At 36.8% G+C, this 24053-nt stretch overlaps 1 protein-coding gene across 9 annotated transcripts in view; it reads right to left on the bottom strand.

Annotated features, from left to right (window-relative positions):
- Positions 1-24053, bottom strand: part of HMCN1 (hemicentin 1) — a 437461-nt gene that overhangs the window by 181446 nt on the left and 231962 nt on the right. For all 9 annotated transcript variants that reach the window (XR_011439059.1, XR_011439060.1, XR_011439058.1 and 6 more), the window contains 11 exons: positions 23467-23579; positions 21590-21749; positions 20814-20982; positions 17607-17734; positions 15824-16096; positions 13414-13509; positions 10675-10869; positions 9461-9591; positions 9148-9295; positions 7010-7136; positions 4091-4245 (listed from right to left, as the gene is read on the bottom strand). Coding sequence is in view for 3 of the 9 variants with exons in the window: in XM_001491510.6 (XP_001491560.3) it covers positions 4091-4245; positions 7010-7136; positions 9148-9295; positions 9461-9591; positions 10675-10869; positions 13414-13509; positions 15824-16096; positions 17607-17734; positions 20814-20982; positions 21590-21749; positions 23467-23579 (1695 nt within the window). In the remaining 6 variants the exon portion in view is untranslated. The remainder of the gene's footprint in view (positions 1-4090; positions 4246-7009; positions 7137-9147; positions 9296-9460; positions 9592-10674; positions 10870-13413; positions 13510-15823; positions 16097-17606; positions 17735-20813; positions 20983-21589; positions 21750-23466; positions 23580-24053) is intronic.

Raw genomic sequence — 24053 nt, 5'->3', positions numbered from 1 at the left:
AGTTCAATGCCTTAATTGTGGTAAAGTTACATTTTAATTTTTTGAGCTCAGGACTGAGACTGATATTTTTCTGAATAAGAAGAATTGTCCTCAAACCCTGTTTTTGAATACTGAATGATTTTGGAAATTAATTTTGTTATAAACTTGACAACGTTTCTTAATGAATTAAACCTAAATTTACCAGGCAAAAACAGCACTTAAATGCAAAAATTATACGGTGGTAGTCATTCTGTTGTTGGAATCACAAGTAACGTCAAGCTGCTTTATACATTTCCCATGCTTTCAAACAAAACTGAGATGTCGATTTCCCTACAAATTTACAGTGAATATATTTTCTGAGTTCAAATTTCAGTTTCAGCAATGTTTGTGAGACCCTGATGCAAATGCAAAGGAAATTTCCACACTAAAGTCCATTTATTTCTGAAAATGAGAACTTCTCATCTAACCTTCAATTGGAATTATCAGTATAATGGCATGACAAAAGTCAAATATCAAGAGAATATAACAGAATTATGTAAATGTCTTCCAAGCAGTAAACATGGTCAAGTAAAATCACTTATTTGTGAACTGATAAGAGTATCTGACAGTACCTAACTGCATGAAAAGACATTTTCAAAGATATGAATTACACAAAACCTCATTACAGATCACCATTAACAGACGAACATTTGAAGTCAGTTTTGGTGATAGGGATCACTAACTTTGAACTCCAATTAAACAAAATGTTATTCCCCCAAAAGAATTCTACTCTTCTCATTGGCAGATTTGTATTACAAAAATATTTTACAATTTTTAAAATTACCAACAAAATAGAATTTCATCAGCAAACTATTGGTAGAAATTCATTTCTATCTTGTCATAAGTACCTACATAATATCCTTGATTTTGTCTCATGATATGCAAAGCCTAAAAGATTTACTACCTTGCCCTTTATAAAAAAGGTTTGCCAAGTCTTGCTATAGATAATTAATTCACACAAATTCAAATCACCGTTTTGAAATCTTAAGAGAGAGCATTTTATTCAGACTTTAAATTTTAATTTTGGTTTGAGACTGTTTGTGTCATATGTTAATCTGTAAATGTATATCCAACTTTTGGCTCAAATTGCCTAACTCAGCCGGCTAGCTTTTTTGGTTGGATGATACATTAACGAGGGCAAGAACATAGATTCAAACAATTCCCTATTCTTTATGAACATTTTACAAAGGAAGATCACTTGTACTAGAAAGGAATCTATTTACAAACTTTATACTTATGAAATTGAGAAAAATCACTCAAAGAACATTTCAAATTGACAGCAGAACGACATACCACCTACCACTTAAATTTGCCAAGTGAATAACTGTCACTTCCTATTTAAATTTAATTCATGTATACTTTTCTGAGACCTGTACTTCCGTTTGAGGAAGGGTTTTACAGACAAAGGTGATGAACACACTACAGATTAAAATTCACCATGTATATACACTCAAAGACTTTCATAAAATTTGAGGATGCTCTCCGACCTCTGAAACTCATCCATGGACCTCAGGTTAAAAATCTTTGCCTCTGAACTACTTGCTATGAATCTATATGATCTTCCCATAGGATATTAAAAGTTCTTTTATTTCTTTGCTTCTTTCACATTCTTTTTCCCCCCTCCATCTCTTTTATTTTTCACTCTTATTTTGTCTCCATTTCTTTCCTTTTCATCAACCCACTTGCTGTATCCTCATGTAAATAAGGAAATGAATGAATCAAGTGTAGTGTGAAACACATTCTCAATCTGAAATCTACATAAATATTCCTGACAGTCAGCCCAAGCATGGCATCTGTTTCATTATTCTTAGGAATAAAAGTATTTTCACAAATGAAATAAAATAAGCTTAAGATTACCCACTTGGAGGTGCAGACAAGCTTGCCAGAGATAAAATGGCATTATTTCCTGAATTATAACACTCAGAACTTCACAAAGTTATAAGACCTTTCATCTCAGACAATCTTAGAAGGTTTAATCATTAGAGCCCGCTCTTCTTGGAGCCTGAGGGCATCGTAGAGAGTGAACAAGAGAATCTGAAATTAAAGAATCCAGGTCCAATGGAAATAGGAGTCTCACTGAATCACCAAAATGTATTCATCACAGACCCTGGGAACCATACAGTGAGGCAGAGAAGACTACTCAATGGCTTAGGGGAAATACTGCATCCACTGTTTAATGTCTGGTTCTGGTAGGAGGCCAATGGTAGCAATAACAGTTTTGTGTAACTTGGATGCCTGCATAGCTAATCTTTCAGTAATGCTACTCTTTTTTGGAGAACATGTCTTTTCATGACTGATTTCCTCCAAGGCTTCTATTTATAGATAGAAATGATTTAAAAGCCTGCATTAAATAAAATTTCTTTGACTCGAGAAGGCTATTCGAACTTTATATAATAAAGACACTAATATTAAGAAAAAGAAGATTTGCAATTCAGTGAAGTTAAAGAGAAGCCAAACTAGATTCTATATATATTTCAAGTTGTAAGACAGTAAAATCACTACGTGGATAATGATAAACGAATAACATTTATTGAACTCTTAGTATAAGCCAGGTAATCCATGTAAAGTATCTAGCATTTGATCCTCACAATAACACTATTAAGAGGTGCTACTATTATCCCCATTTTACAGACAAGGAAAGTGAAGCTCAGAGGGGTTAGGCAATTTATCCAAAGTCACAAAGCTAGTAAATGGCAGAAGTTGGGTCTGAACTCAAGTCTGCCTGTCTCAGAAGACCAAGTTCTTATTAATGACTAGACCAGTGCTGTCCCATAGAACTACATTGCAAACCACAAATATAATTTTAATTTTCCAGTAGCCACATTGAAAAGTATGAAAACTAAGAGAGGAAATTAGTTTTAATAACACATTTTACTTAGCCCAATATATCCTAAATGTCATCATTTCAGATGTAATCAATATAAATTATTAATATCTTACATTATATTTTCCTATTAAGTTTTTGATAGCTGGTGTGTACTGCATACTTACAGCTCATCTCAATTTGGACTAGCCACATTTCCAGAGCCCAATAGCCACATGAGGCTAATGGCTACCTCATGGGACAGTATATCACCAAGTCATTCATTCATTTAGCAAATATTTTTTGAGAGCTGCTGTGTATCAGACATTAAATTAGGGAACATGCAAAACAAGACTCTGCTCTTACGACGTTTAGCTTCTTTGGAGAGAAACAGTGAATAATTAAATAAATCCATAATTAAGTAATAAATTATCAGAGAGTGAGACGTGCTATGAAGGACAACGTAACAGAGAGTGACTGGGTGACTGCTTTGGGTTGGGAAGAGTCTGTAAGGAGGGGACATTCCTGAAGAATCTAAACTTTTCCTGAGGATCATATGCTATGGAAGGACACAAGACAGTGCAGTAAGCAGAGCCACAATAAGCATAACTGACCTACTGACCTTTTGAGTTCTAGTCCTTTCTATTGTGTAATTCTTTATGCCTGCATCATAATGTTCATGTGCCTTCCTATGGCTCCATACATAAAAAATAAAATGACTTTGACAATCATCTTCCTCAGGGGATATTGAGAATTTTAGTGAAATGAGGGCTACACATCTCTGGTGGGGACTTAGCTGGGAGAAAATAGCAGCACAAACATAAGGCATTTAAAATATTACCATGTGGTCAGGATAAAGGCCAAGATGGAATGAAAATAAAACAGTTGAATTGTTCACATACCGTCAACTTCATTCTATTTCATGCATCTCTACTCTTTTTTCAGAGATTTTTTTTTAACCCCTTTAAGGATATAGACATTTGATTTATGTATGTACTAACCAATTAGGAAATACTGGATCTCTTAAGTGAGACCATATGAAAATCACTAGACCACTTGAAGAAATTCATACTTAATGACAAAATGCATTAAAATTGGATGCAACGTTCTAGTCTAAAAGACATGAAGACAGGCTCTTTCTTCTCAAGTAACTTGTATTCCAAATTATTCAGTATTGAATAAAAGAGCAGTTAGCATTAAAGTAAACCCTGCTTTTCAATTTATAATGAGAATTGATAACAATAAAAAGCATAAGAAAATCACACTTACTATAGATAGTCAGTTTTATATCCTTGGCTTGTTTGCCAGCTGCATTAGACACGGCACACTGGTAGCGCCCCTTGTCACTTCTTCGTGCATTCTTTAAACGTAAAACTTGTCCTCTGTCTAGAAGTTCAATATTAGGATCTCCCAAAAATAAAGGCCTAGAAGAAATAAAATTTTATTCCATGGGTCCATTTATTATTTTCCTGTGCTTCCTCTCTTATTAACTACAACAAAAATCATTGTCACATAAGGTTAAAAATATGAATCCAAGTTGCATTTTTTAGTATGAATCTAAAAAAAAAAAATGATGTTATTAGTATTCCCATTCAGAAGAACAGAATTATTAAATCCCTTTACCAATGAAAATTAGATAATTATCACTTTGAGATGAAAAGTTTCTTCATTTCACACTGAAATCATTGAATAATATTAATAGAAACACAGTAGTGTCTTTATTTGTTTCATTCATCATCCTTTCTTTTTTAGGGGGGAGGTCTTGCATAACCAAAATTTCTATGTCATTTAGAAAAGAAAAACTAAGAGTAAAGGAGCTTCAGGCCAAGCAATGTTATTTCTAAACCAATATCATTATATTGATCATTATATAATTCTATACCAAATATACATCAAATATCGTTATAATACCTGGAAACGTATTCACAACAGAAAGAATGGTTATTACTTACTAAACGCAATGATGATGCCAACTTTTCTAAAAAGTAGACGTTATAATAACGAACACTTTCATAGTCGTAAATACTGAAAGATATGTCAAAGGCAGCTGATAGCCATCGAGGAAGTCTTTTTCTACTGTACAGTCATGTACTGACTACTATAAAATGCTCACTTTATGTAATTGGCAGCAGCTTTATTTAATACTCGAAATATCATGATTGTTAAAGTCTATGATATCCTAAGAGTCATACATTGAAAATCCATTGATCTTTCAAGAAGACCCATAGCTAGTTTTTAAAAAGTGGCAGTGACTGAGCCATTTGATAAATAATTAGATGCACTGCTATGTCAATAAACCACGAGTCAGACTACAAGATTAACTGGAAACACATTTAATTTTCTTTAGGAGCATCCTTTACTATTTCTTGCTCTGACACTTTGTATAAGGTTCTCAAAAGCTAAGAGAATAAAGTACCTTAGTTTAATGCATTTTAACTGTTTCAAGGACGTGAATATTTGATAACGTCACTCAAATTTAAGTAACTTTAAAACTTTCATTGATTGCTAATTAAAGTAACATAAAAATTTAAACAAAGAAAAAAAGCAAACATTATAATAAGGAAATGTCTCCTTGTCTTACTATCCCTAATGTGAATCTTCTCTCTAGACCTCTCGCCAGTATCAGTTTGGTTTGTATTCTTCCACATGTTTCTCTAAAAATTTTCACCCATAAATGTATTCCCAAAGGAATCTAAAGGTTTTATACATAAATGGCATTGTGCTGTTGTTCTACTCTTCTTTTTTACTCAATAATAGCTATGGAGGCATTTTGGGGTACATATAACTTGATCTTACTCTTTTATTTATCTATTTTATTTTTTTATATATTTCATTTTTCTCCCCAAAGCCACCCAGGTACATAGCTATATACTCTTAGCTGTGGGTCCCTCCAGCTGTGGCATGTGGGATGCCGTCCCAGCATGGCCTGATGAGCAGTGCCACGTCTGCACCCAGGATCCCAACCGGCGAAACCCAGGGCCACCAAAACAGAGCACGCAAACTCTACCACTCGGCCACAGGCCAGCCCCGATCTTCCTCTTTTTAACTGCTGCACAGTGCTTCATAATATGACTGTGTCATAACTTATCCACCCATTCTCCAAATGTTGGGCCTTAGGCTGTTTTCACTTTCCTGCCATCCTAGCATTGCTGGGAATATTATCGTACAAGCACCCCTGTAGACGTGCATGACTGCTTCCCTCTCCAAGATACTGAGAGCGCAATTGCTACATTGCAGCATATAAGCAATCAAATTTTAACAGATATCAAAGAATTGCCTTTCAGAGTACTAATTTACATTCTTCCCGGCAAAGTCCTAGATCCTGATTTCCCACAGTCTAGCCAACACTCGATATTTCTCAAACCTTTACTTTTCTTTGCCAATCTGACCTGTGAAAAACAAAATTGTATTATTTTTGTTTACATTCTCCAAATTATTGAGGGTGAGCATCTTTTAATACATTTTTTGCTTAACTATATATTTTTTAATTGCCTGTTCATACCTGTCATACATTTTCCTATGTTGTCTCTTTCTTATTGATTTGTAAAATGTTTGCATACAATCCTTCATTTCATACACTGCAAATCTTTACTCTGCTATTTCGGCTTAGATAGCTGCTCTCAGAAACTATAATACACGAATTGTGACCATGCTGTGAGAAATAAGCTCTTACAAGCAATATGAATTATTGCAACCATATCTCTGTGGGCAAACCTCTGCAGCCCTTGAAACTGAAGTCTGGGAAACATCTAATTGCTCTTCTGCCGTTGTTCACTTTTGCCCATATACAGAACTACCTTAAGTATTCATCTTGCTATCATAAACAAATTCTCTTTTTTAATAATTCAAACAATTCCATGTAAAGGCAAAATTTTCTCTGCCTTTCGATCTGGCACTTTTCATTTTTCATTCTCAGCCTTTAGACAGAATATTTAGTGTGTAATAAATCTGAGTTCCTCTACGTTTCTAAAATAAATTCCCAGCATTTATAACGAGCCTTGTAATTGATAAGAACGAAAGGTATCACAAGACTTCGAGACCATTTTTTGAGCAATATTGTTTTTCCTTCACGTTCATTTAATAATATTCCATATGGTAAATTAATTAAGAGGGAGAAAATCCACAAGCATTTACACATCTATTTCCTGTCAGTTGGACCCTTGCAACAGATATAGAAAAGGTACTCACTTGCCATCTTTGAACCAGTGAATAATGGGGAAGGGAGTGCCTTTGACCTGGCATTCAAGGGTGGTGTCGTGGTTGAGGACAACTGAGACTTCATTTGGGGAGCTGGCACCTATTATGGTGGGTGGGACTTGAACAAAGACATTTTATCATGAAAATCTATGACTTGGCAAAAAGAGTGGAGGGAGGGAGAGCAGATAATGATTTCTATAGTATTTCAACAAGATCTTAATATTACAAATAAAATACCACACAATAATCCCTTTTCATATTACATCTGTGGACTCAAATGTTAAATTTAAGCACAGGAACACATACAGGAAAGATTTGCTAGCAGGACAATTACCTGGAAGAATTATGATAGGAGTACAGAACTTGTTTGGACTATTACATCCATGTGCAAATAGAGTTTAGAAAATAAGTGAGCAGTGAAGCTCATAAAAGGCAATTTGTGACTGCTATACGTTGTAGATAATGAGCAATAAATGACATAATCAATATCAATCTTATAATGTTCAAATTCTACATATTACACCATATCACTCTTTGAAATATATTACCCTTGTTTCTTTAGAAGAACTCCTATGCTAAAATTTGATATGAGACATAATATAAAAAGACTACGCTGGTTTTTATTTTCAGAATTCTCAAGCATATTGAAGAGCTCCTGTATACTTCCTTGACCTCCAAATCCAACACACTTCACAACATGTTAAGGTGTTTGGTCTTCATCTTCAGAGCAATGAGCAGCTACGAAAAGGTTTTAATAGGGAAGGAGCATGACTAGATTTGTGTCTAGAGACCACACTGGCTAGTGAATGAAGAATGGATTCAAATGAAAACAAGTGGATTAAGGGGAGCAATTAGAAGGCTACTATATTAACTCAGCTTACAAATGATGATACTTTCACAGTGGAAATGGAAAGAGGTAGATAATTTAACCTGGGAATAGGAAGTAGTCTTTACAGGATATGGATAGATTTAAGGAGTGAAGGAGAGGGAGGTAGGAAGAACGAGTGCCAGGTTCTGGCAGAAGCAAGTGGATGGATGGAAGTGCTGGTCACTATGATGGGGATCACTGGAGGTGACCAGAAGACGTTCATTGAGACCTTTCTGTCTGATATGCCACTAAGATATTCAAGTCAAGAAGCTGTGGAGAAGATTCGATAAATATCCCTGGAGCTCATACTATAAGACTGAGCAGGAGATAAAAATCGGGAGTCATCAGCACAAGATAGAATTCAAAGTAAATGATGCCAAGAGAAATAATGCCAATGAGACCAATGATAGAAAAGATGACTTAGTTTGTTTTTATATCCTATACTTAAATATAATAACGGTAATTTTGGTAGAGGAAATGCAAAGTACTTCAGGCTTTGAGAAGACTAATGAGAGGCATTACTTAATGTGATAGCAGTTTAAGAACGGTAATTTCAATGCTGCTTCATGCCAAGACCTAACTTCCACCCCAGACTTACAAATCATGTGCCCATTTTCATGAGCAAATATTGAAAAGGGAGGAAATCATTTTATCACAAAAAGTAAATTTGAATTGGCAAATATAATTTCACAAACTGAAATTATAAAATTTTATATTTGTGATTACCATTAAAAATTTTAAAATGTTTTATAAATCAATTTATTATAGCTGTTGCTCACTCTCAGAATTCTTCCCCCTTAATCACAATCAGGATTGAGGTGATCTAGTTACAAGAATTAACCAGAATGCAGGGGAAGCTGGACTTGCTACCTTTCCTAGTTCAAGTACGACCAAGCAGCTTCAGGAGATGTTGACAGCATGAACGAATTTTACTCTGCACCATCCTTTGTAGTTACTTCCCAGAGAATTTCCTGCCCACCTAACTGGAGAAATGGACAAAAGTAGTAATCTACTATTTTATGTACAAGATAGTACCAAATATGCATAGATATCTTTGTATGATAAAGAATAAATACCTTTAAACTTTCTACACCATACAGTTCTAGTTAATATTAAGAACAAAAATAATGATAGAGTGAAACTAATGATATTTTTCCTATCAATTTATTTTTTTTATCTCTTTACCCTTTCATAAAGCTAACTCTATCCTATATAAGAAATGCATCTGAATTACAGTTTTTTAAAAGAATGTTTTCCTTACCTAACACATCGATGTTAAAATACTTCTGAGAAGTGCCTGCAATATTAATGGCTTTGCAGGAATATCTTCCTGCATCCTCTGGAGTGGCTTTGAAGAGCTTTAATACCTTCCCATTGTTCACAATCTGCATACTGCTGCTTTCAGTCACCTTTAAGGGACAAAACGGTCAGTGTTATTTCCAATCCTAATAAAAATGCATAATTAAAAATCAAAGTAAAACTCTAATACTATTATTAATGAGAAAGTCACATCTGAATAATTTATTTCAGGGGCAGAGGCAAGGAATTATGCATATTCGGAGGTCTCCATTTACCTGGACGTCGTCTTTGTACCACATAATGATGGGAGATGGAGTACCTTCAACTTCACAGAAGAGGTTGGTCAGCTGATTGACCAACACAGACACATTCGTTATTTGTTCTTTATCTTTCATTACTGGAGGAACTACACAAAGAGAGGAGTCATGGCTAGATAATTTTATAACAAGTATTATTTGTAAAGTTTCTTTACACAGGCCTTTAGAAAAGAAATTCTGAGATATTTGGTAGCTAGAAAGGCTGGTCATAGTTAAGCACATGCCTTAGTATAAAATGAAAAGTCTCATCCAATACATTTATAAGTAACTCTTATTAAACTTTTAGTTTAATTATTATTTCAGAGTTTTAAGTTGAGGATAAAATTTAGGATAAATTTAAGGGAGAACCTCTTTATTCCAGATAGCACTCAAAATACAAATTGCTAAGGTCTTAATTAAGTCATGTGGGACTCACTATTTTTCTGATGGGAATGAATGTTGCCCACTGGATTCCAGATGGATATGGAAGTCAATATCCATCAAATTCTAAAATGTACACACCTTTTGATTCACACAAAATGACAAATGTGTAAGACTTTCATTGAAGTGTTACTTATCATAGCAAACAACTAGTAACAACCTAAATGTTCACATTAATAGAGGGAGGTTAAGTAAATCATGACATAGCCACATAGTGGGATGCTACGTAGGTATAAATAAGCGTTAGGACTATTTAATATTCCACAAGATAGATTTTTTTTAGTGAAATAGACAAGGTGCAGAGTGATGGATACAATCTTCTACTATATGTGTTCCTCTTTAGACATGAAAAGAAGATAAAATATACATTCATATTTCCTTGTATATGCATAAAATATCTCTGGGAAGATACACACACACATACATACAAAGCTAATAACTTTCTTTGCCCCTAGGGAAGATAAGTAGATGGCTCAGCTCAGGGTCACGAGACTTCTGACTATGCATATTTTCCTACTATTTGAATTTTAGATGATGTAAAGTCACAATAAAAAATTACATGAAATTTTAAATCAAATCACTCAATCAATAAATGCAATCAGATCACTAGTTTTCTGTTTGATAACATTTCTATTCACATTAAAATTAAACAGTACAACACTGAGAGAATAACTTACATAACTTACATACATAAGAATTTGAAAAAGTCACCTATTCAATTATACGATTTTAGCATTTTTATCTATATTTACCATGGACTTTGAGGTTATATTTTCTTTCTGTGGTTCCAGCTTCATTGACTGCCACACAGATGTACTCCCCATTGTCATATGGTGTAACAGAAGCAATAACCAGCAATGTGCCATCATCCAAGATAGAAATACCAGGCTCTCTGCCTGTCAGTTCTTTACCATTCCATAACCACTTGATGGTCGGTTTAGGAGTACCTAAATAAGAAATTACAGCCTTGTGATATTTTACAATAAAATTAGAAATCATTATTAAACACCAAATATACTGAGGAGAAATAATGTTTTTATTATGATTATAATTTTCACTCTAAGATATTATGCTACTTTTAAGATGTTTCTCCTGGCATGGAATTTTGAAGATATTATGGTATTTAATGCCTCTAATTCTCAATCAGTCTTAAGAGATCTATAATCTCTAGCATAGAGTTTGATCAAAGTTGTTTTTATCAAGACATTCAGATGATAGTAAGCAAAGCAAAGCATTTTCTTGACTGTGTTCATGGTAATTAGTGGGGAAAAAAACTATATCAATCAAATGGACTAGATATGGGGAGAGTTTTGGGGTGAAATAAAGAAAGAGCAAAAATAAGATACTACCACAGGAATACAATATAAAGATTGCTCAATTAAGTAGAGTGCTTAAATGATGTACAGAAACGACGCTCTATAATTCACATTTTAAATAGGCCTGGTATAGTGCAGAGGAGGAACTTCTACTCTCCACACATCTTCGAGAGATCTCATGCTGCTAAACATAGGACAACAGAATAATTCTTGACTTGTTAGACTGAAAAGGAGGTTGAGAAAGCAGCGAGCAGAATTGATTTCCTGGATTTATTTATGCCCAACAGAACGAATGAAAGTGATATGCCCATAAATGACAGAGATAAAACCACCTTAAAGTGCATAATAGAGCCAAAAGGACCTACTGGAAATACACAAACATTAACTTTGTACTAAAAATGTATTTATTTAGCAAACAATGGGTCAGGCACTGTTCTAAGTACTTCTAAATTGTACTTAATCACTACAAAGATAAAAGAAAGCACATTAAATAAAATTCATATGATTGCATAAGACATTATTAATAATCTCATATTGAGGGACAATAAAAAAATTAAAGGATGGTCGTTTAATAAAAGACAAGTACAAAAGAATGGCAGGAATATATAAAATGTGTCATTAAGGCTAGACTCAAATTGAGTTAAGGACTTATAAAAGTGACTTGAGTTAAGGACTTATAAAAGTGACTATGAAAGTTATATTTACGAGAAAAAACAAAAAGTTTGGCTTATTTCATTGTGCTGATAGTGAAATGTTGACTGATGAGCAAGAGAAGGTAAAACTGACAGACTGCAGTTGTCTATGTTGTCAAAGAAAAACGGGACAGGATCATTTCCTCATTTCTTCACATCCCACTCATTCCGCTACGGATTTCAATCCGACTTCCCAATTAATATTGGAGTTAATAAATGAAAAAGCACACGAGCAAGCAAAAGAAATAACTTGCATCATCTTTAATTTATAAACGGTAGAACAGCAAAGGGACAAGACAAAATTCATTGCGAACGATAATGAAAGGGCAGCTGGCTACTTGAAATGAACTCAAGAACTATAACCCAGGTGAAAATCGGGAACTAGGAAGACTTGGTTTTTCAAAGTGGAAAAGGGAAGTCCAAGCCAGCTTTGGCTTCAGGGATCCGTAGAGAGCAAGTAACAACAGTGCCACTGGCCAGGGTCTAGCGGAGGAGAGTGCCCACAATACTTACCTGCACTTAAACCCTTCTAAAGAGCTCCTCTCCAGGCCTTGCCCTCCTCCCTCATTGGCTCTGGGAATAGTTACTGATAATTCTTTCAATATCTGAAAAGTTTGTTAAAGTTATCTCTTAAAGCTGACAGCAAGTAATCACTGGTGAGAGCTCCTATTGAGAGATGTCAAATCTTGCTACAGAAACAGAAACAGCCATGAGTCTTTCAACCGCTGCTGCCTCCTGGAACAACTGCTAAGAGGCGCATGTGGGAGCACCAATGGTACCAGCCACGTGGAGCCCTCCAGAAGTTATGGGAGGAATACTGCTTGGACTTTGCCAGAACTGAGTCATTGCAGATGAATGCATACGTGACAGTGACGATGTTCTTAACAACATAATGGGCATCTGGAGTAAGGGTGGTGGTGACAGTGCCTCTTTCACAAGCCCTCGAGGGGAAATAATTTCCTGTCAGGAAACATGGGGGGATACAAAGCCCAGAAATTTAGGGAGAGAAGGGGTTTGGACAAGCCTCAGAGCACTAAGTTACAACCTGGCTCTACAATTATCAGTAGAGGGTAAATCTAAGAAAAGAGGTTTTTAAAAGAGAAGTATCCGGAACAAACTGGTTAGTGAGCCCTAATTTATACTTCTAATGAAATGAGATAAATGCGGAATATTTTGAATAGCCCTAGCTGTCATATTTTAAAGAGATAACTTGTCAAAATAGAATGAACTAAGAAGTAACAGGAAGGAGCACGAACTACATGGAAAACAACAGAAAAGGCAAGTTCGTGAATGGAAGGTTTTTCTATTGAAGGAAATAAAATACCTGTGAAGGAAAAATATCTATTCAAAGAGCTGTTATTCAAAAGAGGGATTAGTTTCTATTATGCCCAAATGTTATAACAAGATGGTGTTTTGGGTTCAATATAGAATTCTGGAATAATATAACATTATGCCAATGCCCTTATGTCAGAGTATTACACACCTTTTGCAGGACAGGGAAATGCAATGCGTTGACTGACCACTCTTTCTTGGAACGGAGTGTTATATGGAGGTTCTGGAGCTTCCAGTGTAGGTGGTTCTATTAGAAAAATAAATGCTTTATCACAGGCTTTCCTTGGGCAATACGGAACTCTCTGGAGGCATCATCAACCACCTATACTGCTGAGTTGCTCTCTTCCTTGATTCTTCTTTTAAATATGACTCATATTTTTAGCTGCCAGATTTTCTACCTACATGTGACCCAGGTATCGAAGACTCAAATTGTTTCCCCCCAAATTCATTATTTCATGTTTCCTGCAAGCCTGTTCTGTTTCCTTTATTCCCTCAGATGAGGCATCGTGCTCCACCCAATGTTTCTTATGTCTTTCTCCCTTACTCCTGACCTCCACATCCAGTCAATCACATAGTGCCATATTTGTTCGCATATCTGTATCTGCCTCTCCATCCTTAAGGTCCCTGCTTATTTCAAACCCTGACTTTCTCTTGCCAGAACTATTTCAATAGGCTTCTTATTGGGATCCTTTTCTCAAACATGTTCCCCTTTGGAATTATATTCTTCAGAGCCCTCATCATATTCCCTCTGAACAACAAATCTCCTTGTGGGGCTTCCCTGATTAAGGTCGTTACTTGTACTCATTGTGTCTGTAGGATAAAGTTTCACACCTGTTCTTTCTTCAGTGAACCCTATGGTGAATCCAATCTCTCTGACTGGCCTCACTACCCATTCATTTTATGAAGAAATTTGGGAGTCATTCTTGAGGGCTCCATCCTCCTCACCCCCCTTATCCAATCTGTCACCATTTCCTGATGGTTTCCTCTCCTAATTATGTTTTGAATCCATTCCCTTCCTTTTCCCAGCCCAATTCCCATCATCTTTTGCCTGAGCCACTTCAAAAGTCTCCAGCTGTTTCTCCTCACCTTCTCTCGCCAAATCATTCTTTCCCCAGAGAGTGATTTGTTAAAACCCAAATCTGACACATCACTTCCCCAGAAATAACCCCTCTAAGTTTTCTCATGCACTTAGAATAAAGTCTAAACTCCTTAATCTGGGTTCCTAGATCTTAGATAATATGGCCCCTGACTGTGTGTCCAGCTTTATCACAGGCCACTCAGCACCCAGTCTGGAATTCAGTCAGCTGGGCTTTAGTTATTAATTTATTGTTTTATCCCAGTGTATCCAAAATATCACAATCCTTACTCTTAGCATTCTATGTCCTTCTCCTGGAAGGTTCTCCCCACCCCACCGCACCCTTGCCCATGACATGATACACTTCTACCCATTCTTCAAATCTCAGTTGGCATATCTTTACCCAAGGAAGCCTTCTTTGATTTGTCTTTCTGTTAAAAACTCATATAGACACTTCTACCATTTCACGATGGCACTAACCAGGTTGCAATTATGACATTATTTATAAATGTCTATCTTTCCCATGCATCCATAAAAATAAGCACTCAATAAAGTTTGTTGAGTGAATGAATGAACTGGACAACTCTCCAGCAGTGTCTTAGCCGTCCATCTGAAAAGGAATCCAGTGTGCCACGTACAAAGTACTATGCAAGTAACAGGCTCAGTACGATACCTACTTACCTCTTCTTGCCTTTGCACCATATTCTCTCTGACAGGAATGCTCTTCCTCTGAGTTCCACATGGCTGATTCCTTCTGGTCAACAAGATCTCTCTCTAAATATCACCTCCTCAGAGGAGTCCTCCCTGACAAACCAATCTGAAGTAGTCAGCTGCTGGAAGCATCACCCGATTCTGATGACCTACACAGCACTTGACCGGATCTGTGTTCCTTGTTTATCTGTCTCCTTACTTTCTGCCTGCTCCCAGGAGAACAGCTCATGAGAGCAGCTGCTTCGCCTTTGTCACTACTTTCTCCTCACTGCCTAGAAGATGACAGACACCTGGCAGGAGCTTGGTAAGTATTTGTTGCTTGAAGGAATAAATATTGATCTTGAAACCCTCAAAACAAGGTCAACATCATCACGGGGAATGGTGGATGCAGATTTTCTAGGGCTCAATATGGAGTGCACCTGACCAGTCTGAGGTGAACTCCTACTCCAGCTCACTCTGCCCACGATTTCTCTCAAACCAAAATTAGTGGGCGGGGCACTTATCCAGGATTGTTTCCCTTACCTACACCATCCATGGCAACTTCATTTTCAAAAGTAAACATATAAAAATGTATGTAGGTTTAGTAATAGTATGGTTTCATTTCTTTCTGGAATGGTTCTCCATTCAAAGTTAACTAAAGAGTCATAAAAGTTATATAGAGATCCTCTGAAAGTGATCCAAGACTATCCACGACTATATATTTCGTACAGACTCCAGGAGGTTATCCCCACTCCCCACCTCGACCACACATATGTTGTCCTACGCCCCAAATCACCTTGGACATGGAGTGTTATCTCCGTTTCATCACTGCCTGCTATGTTGGTAGCAACACAGGTGTATACGCCGGTGTCTGAGAGCATGGCCTGGTTAATGCTCAGCGTTCCATCTGGACTGCTAATATGCTGCACTCCATCAACCAGCACGGTGCTTCTGCCTTTAAACCAGGTGATTACAGGAAGCGGCGTCCCTTCAGCACTGCAGGGAAGGCCGACTCTTTGGCCAACTTGGACTTTCATAAGTTTAGGGCCACGCTGTATCTTTGGAGGAACTAGAAATAACAACTGAGTATTAATAATCTCATTTTTTAAAAATTCCTTCCTTCTTGCACTTTAAATGAGAGCTTCTTACAAAGAGGCAGCATGAGAAAGTGGAACAACCTCAGAATTTGGACCAAGATTCGGGCCACTTACTAGCTGTGTGATCCAGGACAAGTCAGTAAATTTCCTGAGGCCTCTTTCCTTGATAATCTTGGCAAAATAACCACTTCAATATCAGTACACTGCAAGGATTATTGGAAACAATAAATATAAAACTCCTCATCCCAAGCTTGAGGAAAAACCAGCTTTTAAAAATGTTAGGCTTCCTTTAATTTATAAATAAGGTTTAAAACTCTCTTAAAACGCAATCCAGATAATTTCTATAATATAAGAAAGTGTAAAAAAAAGAATTTCACTCCATGTACTTAAGTTTTTGTTCTCTTTGTGGAAGGTTTAGCCAGGCAGTAAGAAAAGTGTCTCCTGAAAGCCTTTGCTAATTTCAGAGGAAAAAATCAAGATAAAGTCTCCATTATTTCTCTTTATCTCTCTTCCTTTACAAACTTAAGAAAGACAATTTATTAAAACACTGGCAAGTATTATAAGGTTCCACATACATGGATTATGCACCATGGAATCAAGTTGACTCATAAGGATATAATTAGAATTTACATACCTGACATCCCTAAAAAGCCTCATTCCTCTGTCCTTTTTTTAAATTTAATATTTAACCAATACTTTCTACAGGTTGTAACGACAACTTTCTAAGTTTGATAGTATTAATACTATCATTTTCTGAAAGGGAAAACTAAAGATAAGAGAGGTTAGGTACCATGCCTAATGTCCTAAAGCTAGTAAATGACAGAACTCTCATCAGATTTCAAATGCCATGGTCAACAGGACAGCGGTGCAGTGATTGATCTGAGAGTGAAATCAGGTCAATAGTCTCTGAGAAAATTTCTTCTGATATTTGAATGCTTGGCACCCATACAATGCCTGGCTTAGAGTACGTACTCAATAAGCATGTGTTGAATGAATGAATGAATAATTGAACAGACTCTGGTCCATTAAGGGTATAAAGCAGACTAGAGAGTTTTAAAGTAGTTAAATAGTTCTAGGAAGCAGAACATTTTTAGTTGCTGAGCTCTTTAAATGTTGAAAATAACCAGTTACGCCCTATTAAATTCTTCTTTGAGAACTCACATTCACTTCTACCAAAAAACACCAGTCTGAACACATTTTTTTTTACTATGTATCAACAACAGTCATTAGTGACTGTGGACATCTAGTAAAATTGAGATCCAGAATTTTAATGCTGTTCACTCGAGGAAAAAGAGGCAAGTTGTTGATAGATGGCAGAATAACTTTTCAGAGTAAATGAAAGAAAATCACGTCTCAGATGTTAGAAAATTTTTCTCTAATTACTCTGCATACAATTTGAGGGTTAACTATCAAAGAAACCGGGATGATGAGTTTCCCTGTGATCAGTCCACAGATAGCATATGCCTTCATTTCACAACTCACCATGGACGTTTAATTTAACAGACTGAGTCACGTTCCCAGCAATATTTGTGGCAACGCAAAGATACATCCCAGTATCTGAAACGCGGGCCTCAGTGATCTTCATTGATCCAGAAGGGAGGAACGTGTGTCTAAAAGGAAGAAACCACATAGCAGACCATAGTATGAGAATTTAAATATCCCCTATGCATCTGCACTTCAGTTTAAAATTAGCACTCTGCAAGCAGCTTTTGAAACTATTCTCCCATCTATAATGTAATTTCCATACACCTTAAAAGTCAAGAATTTTCATAATTATCTCACGTACTCGGTACAATGTTATTCCAAATACAAAATTAGCTTCCTTTTACCTTTAAATTGAAACTAACGGTCTGAAATCATCAAATAACTGTAGAGCTCTCTGCTTTACTAAGGTGCAGCTATACAAAGCAAGTGTATATTTTAATAAATTTTGAATATATTTTGAATATTTTATTGTTTTTTCTATAGTGCTTCATTAAAAAATTTAGTGTTAAAATAAAGGCAAAAGAAGGTAGACATATAATTGTCAAATACATATTGAATATGTTCCTACTATAGAACAATAATGTAGTTGGGTGAATGTGACTTACATACAAAACTGTTATTATAGGGGCCGGCCCTGTGGCCAAGTGGTTAAGTTTGCGTGCTCTGCTTTGGCGGCCCAGGGTTTCACTGCTTTGGATCCTGGGCATAGACGTGGCACCGCTCATCAAGCCATGCTGAGGTGGCATCCCACATGCCACAAGTAGAAGGACCCACAACCACAAATACACAACTATGTACCGGGGGGCTTTGGAGAGAAAAAGGAAAAATAAAATCTTAAAAAAAGGGGCCGGCTCCGTGGCTGAGTGGTTAAGTTTGCATGCTCTGCTGCGGCGGCCCAGGGTTTGGATCCTGGGTGCGGACATGGCACCGCTTGTCAGGCCACGTTGAGGCGGCGTCCCACATATCCCACAAGTAGAGGGATGTGCAACTAAGATATACAACTGTGTACAGGGGGGTTTTGGGGAGATAAAGCAGAAAAAAAAAAAAAGATTGGCAACAGTTGTTAGCCCAGGTGCCAATCTTTGGGAAATAAAAAATCTTAAAAAAGAAAAACCCTTATATTAATATTAATTGCATTAAAATAGCTTTAAGGAGGAAGGGGTCAGATAGATCTACTGAACATTAAGATTTGTTATAAAGCTAAGACAAATAAAGTATGCTATTGGCCCAGAGATAAACAAATGGATAAATAGTTAAGGACAGAGTTTCTCCCCAAAGAATTAAGCATATATGAGAACTCAACATGTAAAATGTACTATCAGAGGTGATATTACAAAAAGCAAGGAAAGAACTGACTATTCAAAAATGGTGTTGGGTAACTGGCTTTCCACATAAAAACAAAAATTCAGATGGATTAAAGTCCAAAATGTGAAAACCAAAACCTAAAATATTGCAATAAAACAATGTAGGATATATTTACGATCTTCTTCATAAAGGAAAAATCTCAAAAGAATAGATTAACACATTGAGTTACATAAACATTTTTAAATTCTGTACAAGAAGACACCACACATAAATAAACTCAAAAGCCTTGCAGTGGACTGAGAGAAGATATTTTCAAGACATACGACAGACAAAGGATTGTTATTAAGAACAAAGACCAAATTTCTACATTCAATGAGAAAAAGAAACAAGTCACCAGAAAACTGTGCAGAAGGTTTGAAGAGGCAATTCACAGATAACACAAATGGCCAACAAGCAAGCAAAATCATTCCTGGCTCACTGGAAGTCAGTCGCGGGAAAACTAAGATGGTTACAAGATTCCATTTCACACCCGCGTGACAGGCAAAAATGTTTGTCAGTCAACACCAAGGATGGATTGTAAAGCGGAAACATGGACACCAATATTCCACTGGTGAAACAGTAAATCAGCACTGCCTCTTTTGAGAGCAATTTAGCAACGTCTACAAAGCTGAAAATAGCAATTCATTCTGATCCGAAATTGTAGTGCTAGGTACAGGTCCTAAAGAAACTCATGCATGTGGACACAAAGAGACATGTAAAAAGATATTCACTGAAAATCTTGTTTGCAAAGCCAAATTAAAGAAAGAAAATAGAAAGAAAGAAAATAAACAAGAATATGAATGTCCATAAATAGGAAACATAAATAAAATGCAGAACGTGTTTATGGTAATTAAAATGAATAAACTAAATCCATATGTATAAAAATGGATAAATTTGACTTAACGGAATCAGTAGAATAGTAAAATATAATATGTTACAATGGCAAATTGAAAACAGACACAAAACAAAATTAAAAATACAGAAAACAATATTCTATACAGTTTAAGGATGTATGTATAGTATAGGACACATATCAATTGTTTATTGTTTCCTCACTGTAGGTAGGGAAACTATAGTAGGGTGAATTTATAGCTTCATTATTATCTATCAACAAGGCAGACAATAGCTAGAGACTATAATTCTCATTCCATCAATAACTTTTGGCACAATATTGAGTTAGAACAGTACTTGCTATCATTTCTTAAGAACTAGAGACAAGGGATGTGGAATACACATTATCTTATATAATCCTTTCAGTTAAGTATTATCCCCATTTTACAATCAAGAAATCTAAGGTTCAGAGAGGCCCACTGAAAAAACTGCCAGAAGTTTTGGGCAAGCTTTAAGTGGTGGAAATAAACTTAAACTTGTACCTGCATGGCAACAGAGGTTGGGCCCTTAAAGGCTCTGACATCCTGCTTTCCATGTCACTTAGTGTATCAACTATATTATCTCAGTGGGCCTTTATCTGTTTAAGGGTTTAATCAAGAAGATTTTTACAAAACCACCTAATGAAAGTCAAATCCTAGACATTAGAGTACATGTTGTTTTACCTCCCCTGTGGGATTACGTGTAATATGCACTTTGTGCTAACGTGAATCTATGTACAAATATACTCCATTTTAATAACTACCTTATAAGATGCACCCACGGGAAATTATGTCAAAGCTGGGTGTTAGCATTTCTGATATTAAAGAATGATTTAGAAGGTACATATATTTTCTGTAGGCTTGGATGTATGTGCGAATTATCTCAAATTCAAAAGCTATTTTTTGAAACATTTAAAAATCTGAATAGGTACAACCCTCTGTCCTAAGAGAGAATGTTTTCGTGTGTTGCGATTTATCCCAGATCTCCTACCTTGGAGAGAATGGTGAGATGAGCTGGGTTTCTTTGGCCCAGGTGATTATGGGTGGGGGCAAGCTCTTCACTTCACATGGAAGTGTCACCTCTTCCCCTGCAAGGACGGAGATCTCAACAGGCTTATCCTGGGACAGTCCTCGTTGATCGCCAAACACTCTGGGCCTTACTAAAATAAACACATGTTTTGGAAGGGAAATAGTACATTGAAAACATTTAATTTACATCAAAATGTGGACTACTAACATTCTTAAATAATTTACAAAAAGACGCTATTTCTCCCAAAGTTTGGGGCATATCTAAAACTTTCTATTAATACATTTATTGTGAAAGCTTGAAGAAAAACAACTAGAAAATTTCCCTTTTTAGTTCCTCCTTTCAGAACAGTGAAGAGGTAGGCTGAAATGCCCTTTGAGAGTCTGCCATCAGTAAAAGGAAGGCCTCAGGGCACAGCGCTAACCAAGACACAGCTGAGGTTTGGCTCTCCTGGGAGTTTTAACTAACCGGTGTTTCTACAGAGGGTCGGGTGCAACAATCAGACTCCTCAAGGAAACGCCATAAAGTTTTTCCGAAAGGCTACACAGTTATTCTCTCTGTAAATCAGAATCTAAGTAGAGGAGATGTTGGTTGGCAATAAAAATGCATTCTTGTAAAAAAATATAAACTTCGGCGGGCAGTTTAGGGGCACAGCCCTCTGGCAACATTACTTGGGAGAGAAATGTGAGTTTCGGCACAGTCAGGCTGTGTCAAAGAAAAACATTCCTTGGGACTCTCACCATAGACAGTCAGCTGCACCTTCCTTTTGGCGTAGCCGGCTGCGTTGGTGGCGGTGCAGACGTACTCGCCGCTCTCCTCACCCCCGGGGGACACCACATACAGACTTCCATCGGCCCCTGCGGAAAACTTCGCACTGCTGGTGGAAATCAGCTCGCCTTTCTGCAAAACACAACAAAGAGTGAAGTGTTTTTTAAGATAATAAAGGAGTGACTTAACGTCTGGAAGAGGAAGAAAAACATCTCCAAAGGGGAAGACACCAGGTTAAAAAAATGCTACTTTGAAGAAAGTTATTTGTAAGAAAAATTAAACAAATAAAGCAAAGGTGATTTTTTCATACCAAACCATGTCCCCTTCATTTCAGAGCTACTTAAAAGTGGAGGAGATAATGGTGATAATGATAATAATAACGGACGAGGGCTTATGCCAAGCCAGGCAATGTTTGGAGCACTTTACATGAATTAACTATTTTAATGTTCACAACAATCTTATGAGTAGGAACTACCACAACTCCCATGTTACAGATGAAAGTATTAAAGCTTGGGGGCGATGTGGACTAACTTGCCCAAGGTCACAGTCAGCCAGTGGTAGAGGCGGGACTCGAACCCTGGCAACCGGCTCTGGAGACTATACTCTCAATCTCTGTGCTTAATCACAGCACAAAGCCAACCTGGAAAGCAGATTTCATTTTTATATTTTCCTAAAATGCATTAAACTTCGACTTGGGACCAGAAACTGTGCAGTTTGGGGATCAGCTGTACTTCTGTACTTCTGTGTCCAGAACACAGAAATCTTAACATTTTATTTAATTTACAGATGTCAACATCAACCTCTCTAGATTTCAGAGATTTTTAGATGTATGAAATTAGATGGTATGGCAAAATACCTTGGTTGTGGCAGTAATTATACAAATGCCACATTTCACTATCATGCCATTGTTTTATATTACTTTGTATCTGCCAGATTTAAAATGATTTGCAGAAAATACGCCATGTTGATTGCTGTTCAAAGACGGAAAGGATTTGCTCAGGAAATGGGTTTTTCTTCACTGCAAAAATACAAGTAAAAGCCAGACCACTTAATGACAAGGATATAGAGGGGAATAAATGAGTTTGTATGTGTGTCTTATTTTGGCTTCCCTGAAGAGTAGAGTCTGAGACAGGATTTCGGAGCAGGAAGTTTACTTGGGAGGTGATCCCCAGAGGCTTGACCAGGAGGGTAGGAGAGTGAGAGACAGAAAGAAAAAAAGCTAACAAAGGGTTTCACTGCTCTGGCTTCCTCTGTGGCTGGGCTGATAAGCTTCAATGTCCTGGGAACCCACTGTTCTGAGAAACTATGTGGATGCAGCTCAGAAGGATTCTTCTGATGGGTGAGAAGTGAGGCACTGATATAGAACACCTGCCCTGTACAGGAGTCACTGCCTGTGCACTTCCTACCTACCTGTTAGCAGGCTGCATGGCCTTGTGCGACTTTGGAGAGAGCCCTGAGTCCAAAACCCAGAGAGGCACATGCATGCAGTGTGATCCTGGGAGAGTGCACGGAGCTGTCCACCAGAGCTGCGCTGAAATCGAAAGGGCTGAGGGGAGGTGGCGAGGGGTAAAAAACAATCTGCTACAACATGTAAAGTGCTTAGAAAAAGTTCCTGGCACAGAGAACGTGCCATGTTAGTGTTCACTGCTGTGTTGTTAATACTATTCAAGCAACAGGTACGTGATGGTACAAAGGACATTTTAAGGTCCCTTCCAAGTGGCATGACTGCATGGGTTTTCCTTTTTTAAGGTTCTCTGGTGCAGTCACAAGTTCCATGGATGACTAAAAATATTCAAATATTACTATTATAATACGTAACTTTAACAAACATCACTAGAAGTGCATTTACCTTGGACCAGATGATAGATGGTTTGGGAATTCCACTTGCTTTGCATGGCAGAGTTACTGGAATGCCTTCAATTGTACTGAGTATCTGCTGCCCATGCTGAATGGTTGGCAGAACTGAAGAATGAAGAACATTCAGAATCTGAGCACCTGTCCTTCCATTTAGCCTCATATGTTTAAAGTTGCACATTTTCAGGACGTTCTGAATACTTGCAAAAGCTAGCAAAGACTCAACATTTTCTGATAGAAACGTAGGGTAATTTGTAAGGGAGTGCAATAAACAAAGTAAATACAATAGTTATGATCTGAAGAATTTAATAAAAATTTAAAATCAGGTAGTAAATTATGTCTAATAAGTTGACTTTCCTAACAAAAACAAGAGAGGACTGAAGAAAATCCATTTTTTTCCTGGAAACTCAAGATAGAATTACATCCTAAGAGTTACACACTTCCACAAGAGTCACACACGTGTTTTATCACGGTCTATTACCCATTAAGCTGCAGTGACCTAACTTAAGTCCACCTCCAGAGAAATGGACTGTTTAACCACTACACATCAAATATCTGTCTACACACAACAATCACTTAGCG

This window comes from Equus caballus, chromosome 5 (genome assembly GCF_041296265.1).
Source record: "Equus caballus isolate H_3958 breed thoroughbred chromosome 5, TB-T2T, whole genome shotgun sequence".
In the NCBI taxonomy this organism is placed as follows: domain Eukaryota; kingdom Metazoa; phylum Chordata; class Mammalia; order Perissodactyla; family Equidae; genus Equus; species Equus caballus.
Note: the sequence above shows the minus strand (reverse complement) of the source record. Positions and strands in the feature narration are given on the sequence as shown.